At 41.9% G+C, this 8,445-nt stretch overlaps 1 protein-coding gene across 1 annotated transcript; it reads right to left on the bottom strand.

Moving 5' to 3' along the window:
• Window positions 1-884: 884 nt before the first annotated feature.
• On the bottom strand, window positions 885-7,600 carry diras1a (DIRAS family, GTP-binding RAS-like 1a). Its single transcript, XM_034531137.1, has 4 exons — window positions 7,411-7,600; window positions 1,911-2,095; window positions 1,645-1,815; window positions 885-1,368 (listed from the first exon to the last, which is right to left on the bottom strand). Exons 2-4 carry the CDS (start codon window positions 2,046-2,048, stop codon window positions 1,078-1,080), a joined length of 600 nt encoding a protein of 199 aa, XP_034387028.1. The 5' UTR covers window positions 2,049-2,095; window positions 7,411-7,600; the 3' UTR covers window positions 885-1,077.
• Between the last annotated feature and the right edge of the window lie 845 nt (window positions 7,601-8,445).

Here is an 8,445-nt window from a genome sequence, read left to right as displayed (position 1 = left end):
ACTGTTTCATCAGGCCATCGGTCATATTCATTGAGTGTGCTGTAACTCTGTAACTCTGTTCATCTGGTCACATGACATCTATTCATCTGTCCATCTGGGGAGAGGGATCCTCCTCTGTTGCTCTCCTGAAGGTTTCTTCACTTTTTTCCCTGTCAAAGGTTATTTTTGGGGAGTTTTTCCTGATCCGATGTGAGGTCAAAGGTCAGGGATGTCGTATGTGTACAGATTGTAAAGCCCTCTGAGGATAATTTGTAATTTATGATGTTGGGCTATACAAAATAAATCAAATTGAATTGAATTGAAGGGCTCAGGTACTGGCTAGGTTTGAGTGTCAGTTTCAGGCCTATGCATACTTTACCTACATCTCAGTGTTCGCTATGAATCCTGGGTATTGTAGGAGCTACTGAAACAAATGAGAGCTTGACTATGATCGGAAGAATTTACTTTATCACTTTTTATTCCACTTTTTTTGTACTGCAACTGTTGTACAACAATTTCCCATTGGGATAAATTAAGTTATATCTAATGTATCTTTTGCCTTTATAAATACAAGTTACATTCATGGCTTGGGCCAAGATTCACATTAAAATCAGTGGAGTATTCCTCTATTATAATACAATTGTGATTATTGATAGTGGTAGCCGTTAGATGGGTCTGTATATATATATATATATATATATATATATATGTATATATATATATATATATATATATATGTACATATATATATATATATATATATATGTATATATGTACATATATATGTATATATGTACATTCATGTGTATAAATATACACACATATATATATACATATGTATATATATACAGTATATACACACATATACACAATCCAGTTCAGGGCCAGAAGGAGTTTTCATTGTCACTCGGTCTCATCTTTTTTGTTCCTTGGGGCTTCAGTGTTCAGACGGATGGTGGAGGAGAGCCATCAAACAAGACCCATCCTCCGTAATGCAGAGCTGGGATAAGATGGGAGGAGGAGTCTCTATGGGAGCTCGTCAGCAGACTTCCCCTCTTGCCTCCTCTGCTGTTTCCACATCTCCACAGCGAGTCCGCTCTACATGATGCTGCACTTCCCCTTCAACTTGTCGGCTCGTTTTTGTTTTCCCGAGCGCTTGCCGTCGATGCTCAGGCTCATGTCCCTCTTCTTCTCCAGGGACAGCAGCTCCTGAAACAGTTCCTTTACGTTGGAGTTCGTCTTGGCCGACGTCTCCATGAAGGCACACTTCCAGGTGGCGGCCTGAGCCTCGGCGTCCTTCCTCTCCACCTCGCGCTGGGCCGTCTCGTCGCTTTTGTTGCCCACAAGCATGATGGGAATGGAATCCACTGTACCTTTGATGGCCAAGACCTGAAGGGGACATTTTGATCAAGTCAACAGGACCTTTCTAGAAAACATTCATGATTCAGCTTTAAAGCTTTCAAACTTTTAAGATTAAGCGAAGAACGTACACCTTTACTGGTGCTTCATAGAAATGTATAATATTATCAATATTTTATTTGGAACCTCTAAGCTCATCTGTACATAGAAAATCCGACCAAGTTACTCTAGCTAGATAACTGATATCTAATGATCCTGTTGACAACTGTTAGTCAGTCACCTAGAAACTAAATGAAAGAATCTGACCTGCTGGTAAATGGGTTTCAGCTCTTCCAGTGATTGGCGGCTGGTGATGGAGAACACCAGGATGAAGGCATGGCCTTTGGAGATGGAAAGACGCTGCATGGCTGGAAACTGGTGACTTCCTGTTGTGTCTGTGATCTGCAGTGTGCAGACGCTCTTGTCGCAGCTGATCACCTGCAGAGAGAACAGGTAATGTTCACAATTTAACAAGTCATTATCACAAGAGCTTAAATGACACACACGCTGTGTTCTAATAAAAATACAGTTACTTGTCTGTATGTGTCCTCCACAGTGGGGATGTAGGTGTCTCTGAAAGTGCCTTTGACAAACCGAAGGACCAGCGAGCTCTTCCCCACCCCGCCGGCTCCGAACACCACCACCCGGTAGTCGTTGCTCTGCTCTGGCATTCTGGGAGTGTGAGTCTGCCTGCTGCTCTGGATAGCTGGCCTGTATGCTGAGAAGGAGATGAAAAGAGGGGAAGATGTATTACGGAAGAAATGAGAAAGAGAAACCTGGACGTGAATTTACAGCCCACATAATTTAATGCTGTAATCCAATATACACATATTACGTATGATGTCTCGAGTTTCAGGTTGATTTAGATTCTTTTCAGAAATGTTTTGGTGGCTTTTTTCAAGATGGAAATCACCATTTGTGGGAAATCAACCAAATAAAATGTATAGTAATAGAAAATCAATATCTGGTAATACTTTTAAAAGCAGGTGTCAAAGGCAAAGCGGGAAATGAGCATGAACTCCACTCACAGTGTTCCTACAGAGCGAGGCAGGAACAGACAAACGATCTGAATGTAATTAGTCGGAGTGCCATCGACGGCAACTGGTAAATGAAAACCACTCTGGTGGTTTTATTCTGGGAGAGTCCTTCAGCTGCACGCCCAACCTGCTTCAAGTGCAGATTATCTCCATAACAATGAGCATGTCATTTAGAGGCTTCGGTGCATCAGTCCCCCTACTCATTATATCCACTGTTAGCAAGCCCATAGTTTGGTTTAAAAGTTATTGGTTCAGGTTAGCAGACCGATATTCTTTTTTAGCAGCTATACAAATTAGCTTAAAGTTATATTATGCAACTAAACAAGTGAGCTTAAAGTTATATTTAGCAGCTATACAAGTTAGCTTAAAGTTATATTAAGCAGCTATACAAGTGAGCTTAAAGTTATATTTAGCAGCTATACAAGTTAGCTTAAAGTTATATTAAGCAGCTATACAAGTTAGCTTAAAGTTATATTTAGCATCTATACAAGTGAGCTTACAGTTATATTAAGCAGCTATACAAGTGAGCTTAAAGTTATATTTAGCAACTAAACAAGTGAGTTTACAGTTATATTTAGCAGCTATACAAGTGAGCTTACAGTTATATTAAGGAGCTATACAAGTTAGCTTAAAGTTATATTTAGCAGCTATACAAGTTAGCTTAAAGTTATATTAAGCAGCTATACAAGTTAGCTTAAAGTTATATTAAACAGCTAGCCTATACAAGTTAGCTTAAAGTTATATTAAGCAGCTATACAAGTGAGCTTACAGTTATATTTAGCAGCTAAAACAGTTCGGCGAAGGCTAGCTAATGGTATCAGTTGAGAATATTAAACCATTTTTTAAAATCAATACAAGCTAACTCTTGGTAGCTTTGGTAAAAGAGCGTGGCTGAGGTCTTATTTATTTTAGTCACAGTTTAATTTAGGTGAGGTTTTTTTGTCAGGCTGGCTTCATTTTAGCAGCTATAGAACACTTTGTATATTGTAGTGACTTGTTCACAAACAGGTAAACTTGTAAGAAAAACTATTTTGGTTTAGTTCAGTGTAGCTTCATTCTATTCTATATTCAGCTGAAAAAGATCATTTGAATGCAAGCAAGAAAACTTAAATATGTGAACAGTGTATATGATATGATGACTTCATATGAACCTGTGGGTTTTCTATGTAACAGACGGTCAGTGCTGCTGTGATGAGCCTGTTTTGCGTTGCAGCTGCAGCTTTGTGACATTTAAATCTTCGGGGACCGCAACACCTGGACATTTGATGAGCGCCTCGCCCCCTCTGAACTCTCACAGCATATTCACAGATAACGTGACGAACGGGAATGGATTAAAATGACGGAGCGAAGGTCCTCGGGGAGTTTCCCAGCATGCCGAGCTACATTCCCCCTCAGCAGAATGACTAACGAGCATCGATTAGAGCTTTGCATCTCGTTAAAGAAAAGAGCTGATAGAAACCAGGGAGGAGGAGAGACTACAACGTGACAGTGTGAGTTATGCCACCACATGCGGATTTATTCTGATGCTCTCAAATATAAACCATTTATCAGTCAGAAATAAAAAACAACTTAAAAAACGTGATTTCCCTGTAATAAATATCTGATCTACTGTTTTTATCTACTCCCACTCGCAGTTGACAGCCTCCCGCAGCTCACCGAATCCAGATTGTAATAACGTCTGTAGAACAGGAGATACCATACCAACATCCGGTTCTTTCCACCCACTGCTTCTCGCTGTGTGAGCCAAGCTGACGGTCTACCTTTCAAACAGCATCAGAGTCCTGTTCCTGTTTACGTGTGTGTGTATAAGTTATCAAATTCACACTTTTTGCATTAATTACCAGCGCAAATAATACTCTGACATGAATTAAAAGTTCAGGATCTCTGCATTGGTGATGAAACACTACAGAACTAAAGCCTCAGTAGACCTCAGTCCATGCAGTTTGTAAATCAAGAATATGGCTAGAATGCATGTTTTCATTTCAGTCCATCTCAAATGATGAAATGCTGTCCTGACATCTCCAGCGATTGAAAGGCCAATTCACACTTTGTGACCCCCGGGTCTTGAAGTGTGGACAAATAGCTGGACCCCCGCCCCCTCGACTCCCTTCAACCAGAACTGTAGAAGCCCTTTTGACGAGAGGTGAAAACATTTTCAAGAATCTTAAGCGAGTCCAGCTCCCGTTTGACTTCTGGATAACTCATCAGGCATCCTCCTAACTGACACAAACACCAGACTGCATGTACAAAAAAGTGCTTGAATTTAGATCAGCTGCTTACTGTTCCGAGCTGAACGTCTCAGTCAGGGCACTGACATCAGCGCTCGTTATCTCAACCACAAACTTAAACCAGTGACTAATCAGCAGCTGGTTTATCAATCTCACACACAGACACACACGCACCTGCCTCCTGATAGCATCCATTGTGTTTCTGGATGTAACCATGGGAGCATCTGAATGTGCGTGCGTGTGTGCGAGTTGTCTGGTTGCCGTGACAACGGTGCTCGGAGGAGAGGAGAGAGAGACAGACAGCGGAGATTTATACACTCGCAGAGGGGTGCAAACATGTCATCATCAGCAGGGCCGTTGTCACGGTTACCCGCCTGCCCACATCGTCTGACGTCACTTCCTGTGCGGAGGCGGACAGCAGGGAAAACACCACTGACTGTTCAGTGAGGGGCATCAGAGCTACAGGAATAACTCAGCTTTCATCACAAACTGTAAAATAGAATATACGCAGTGAGATTATTATCATTGTGCCTCAGACTTAATTAGGAATATAATTATAAATCTGCTGACACACATAATCTGCAGCCACAGTCACGACTCTATCAAGCAGTAATGTTCATTAGACACCAGGAAACTGAGACATCCTTAATGTTCGTAGAGGACACAATAACTCACGCAAGGAGGTAGTAAAACAACAAGTAAATGATGGCTATAGAGTTCTAAGGTAATTTTATTTACATTTTTTCTCCCTCTGTAATATATTCCCATTTAATTTTAGTTTTAAAACAATCTCCTCGGCATCCCCGTCGTTCCACTCTTGTCTGGCGGACGTGTCTACATACTACAATAAGACAGAACACATGTCACAGTTGACCCATAGTTTTTAATTGGTTCGTCTTTAGTTACAGTTTGCCGGTAGCGATGTGCGTCACATAATGTGAGGCTCTGTGATTGGTTGTTTGTTTGTTGCTGAAATGCATACTGGGATAGGTAGTTGACTTGCCCCCTATTTTTTTTTGTCCACGGGTATAAGGAGCTGAGACAGTGTGATAAACTAACGAGGACATCCGTTCGGTCCTTATTTAGTTTGAAGGAACTTCCATAAACTGACGCCAGATACATAAAGACTAAAACGATAGCGGAACAATGACACTAGATCACAAATCCTGCTCTCTCTCTTCTCTGCCTCTAATTGACTACTCGTCGCCCACTTTGGTTGGATAGATAAGTTTGAGGCATGAGGAGGGAGATTGGTTTGGGTGAGACTATCAAGGTAAGCCCATCAGGGGAAAACTAGCTCCCCATAGTACGAACAAAATAAATATGACACCCCAGGACAGAGCCCTGTGGTGCTTCATATACAAATATCAGTATGCAAACTGGAATCAGGACATTGTGTACCGCAGTGCGCAAAATATAAAAATTCAGTCTTCCAATGTGGAAGGTAACAACATGTGTGTGAGTAAACACAGCAGGCTAACATGGTGCCACCAGCATGTTAACACTCTGGAATGCTATGCTAGCTCATTAACGAGCGGGAAGCAATCAACACAAGTTGTGTCATTTTTTCCCAACCGTCTAAAATGAGAATGTGTAAACTTTACAACACCGAGAATAGATATCACACACACACACACACACACACACACACACACACACACTTCCTGTAGCCCTTAGTGTGTGTGTGTGCGCTGCAGTTTCACACCTTACATTCTCCAGAGCTTCAATCTTATCTCCGAAACATGTTTCAGTATTTTTTTTACTTCATGTTACCTTCTGTAACCCATTAACGGAGTATTATTTTATTTCTAGGCTACTTTTGCATTAGTCTATTGTCTTGACTACTGATTCCTTCACTGATAATAATACTCTGAGTACTTAGACTGTATCATATTTATCTTTACAAATAATCACGAGTTTACTTTCATTGCAGTATTCCTATAACACATCGACGACTCCGGCGGCTGTCACAGACTATCGTCACGAAACACAACATACCTGTATGTACACACACACACACACACACACAAACACACACACGAACACGAACATACGCACACACACACACGCACACACACATGCACACACAAACACACAAACACGCACACACAAACATACGCACACACACACCCACACACACCTACACACACACGCACACACGAAAATACGCACACACACACACACACACACACAAACACACAAACACGCACACACAAACATACGCACACACACACCTATATGCACCTACACACGAACATGCACATGCACACACGCACACACAAACATACGCACACACACCTACACACACGCACACACACCTACACACACACACACACACACACACAAACACCTACACGCACACGCACACACACACACACACACACAAACACCTACACGCACACGCACACACAAACACGCGCAAACGCACACACACGCACGCACACGCACACACACTCAAACACCTACACGCACACACAAACACACGCACGCACACGCACACGCATACACACACGCACACACACACACACACACACACATACGCAGCCGCCCGCTGCTTTGTTCTCAGTTCCAATCAGCTGCAGGGTGTCATTATCTCCTTGCATCATGGTAATGAGTCTGACTCCCATTCAAAGTAAGGACGGCTCGGGCACGCGCAATTAAAAGCAAAGCACCCATTAGTTTTCGATGAACGTGCACACACACGCACTCACAAAGACACGCACACGGTGGTACACGGTGGCGTGAGGGTCGGGTGTGTGCGGACTCACCGTGTCTCCTCAGGCGGGGTCCTCGGTCTTCTCTGTGTGCGGGTGTTCTCTACTCTGGAGCGGCTGTGAGCATCCTGAACCCTCCGCTCTCTGACTCACAGCATCATCATCCTCATCATCATCATCATCATCATCAGACCTGCTGCTGATCAGAACACATCAGCCCTCCTCTTCCTCCTCCTCCCTCCATCACCATCACCTTCTTCCTCCGCTCAGCCGGAAAAAAAAGGAAACAAGACATTCGCTTGGGTTTTTTTCCTTTGATTTTCAGAATAAGAGCCTGATATCGCTCAACCTACAGAGGTCAAACATTGTCAAACACATTAATTTGCCGCATGGAACCCAAACGAGCAGGCATTGAAACCCCTTAAAGTAAGATAGAACATAAAAACACAGCCTCATAGAAGACCGAGTATTGTTATAGTTCCGATGTCAGACAACCATTCTGGTCAAATATAGGTCACAATGAATTACCTAAATGGAACGAGAAATCAAATAGTTTTTACATTTTATTTTGAAGGCTGTAGCTGTGAAGCGGAAGTCTTATTTTCAGCTCGCACCTTGACATCTCATCATCATCGTCCTCCAAAGTAAAAATACATTTTCCCTCCACCTCCATCAGCGTCACTCATGCGTCATCAACAGAAACAGTAGAATGGAGTAAAAAGACATTATGAAACATGACATCCAATAAGATTACACTAAAAACAGAGATACTGTAATGATGACGATGCTTGGGTTCAAGTTCAAGGAATGCTTTTTAATGACGAGAAAATACTAAAGCCAATAGATCTCCTTGTCTTATATAATATCCCTTTAGATTGTACCAGAGAAAGAACTGCAGACCATGTATTACTTTACTTGATTTATTACTGTTTTGAAAAAAGACCAAAAATAGTGAGATATAATATTGTATATTTTCATTCTCAACATCTGTGACAGAAAGACACCAAACTAGCACGGCGAGCTGTTTTGTAAGAAGTACTTTACTAAAGTAAAAATAATAATACACTAATGTGTGCAGGTCCAGACCCT

The sequence above is a fragment of the Cyclopterus lumpus genome, chromosome 4, assembly GCF_009769545.1.
Source record: "Cyclopterus lumpus isolate fCycLum1 chromosome 4, fCycLum1.pri, whole genome shotgun sequence".
In the NCBI taxonomy this organism is placed as follows: Eukaryota; Metazoa; Chordata; class Actinopteri; order Perciformes; family Cyclopteridae; genus Cyclopterus; species Cyclopterus lumpus.
Note: the sequence above shows the minus strand (reverse complement) of the source record. Positions and strands in the feature narration are given on the sequence as shown.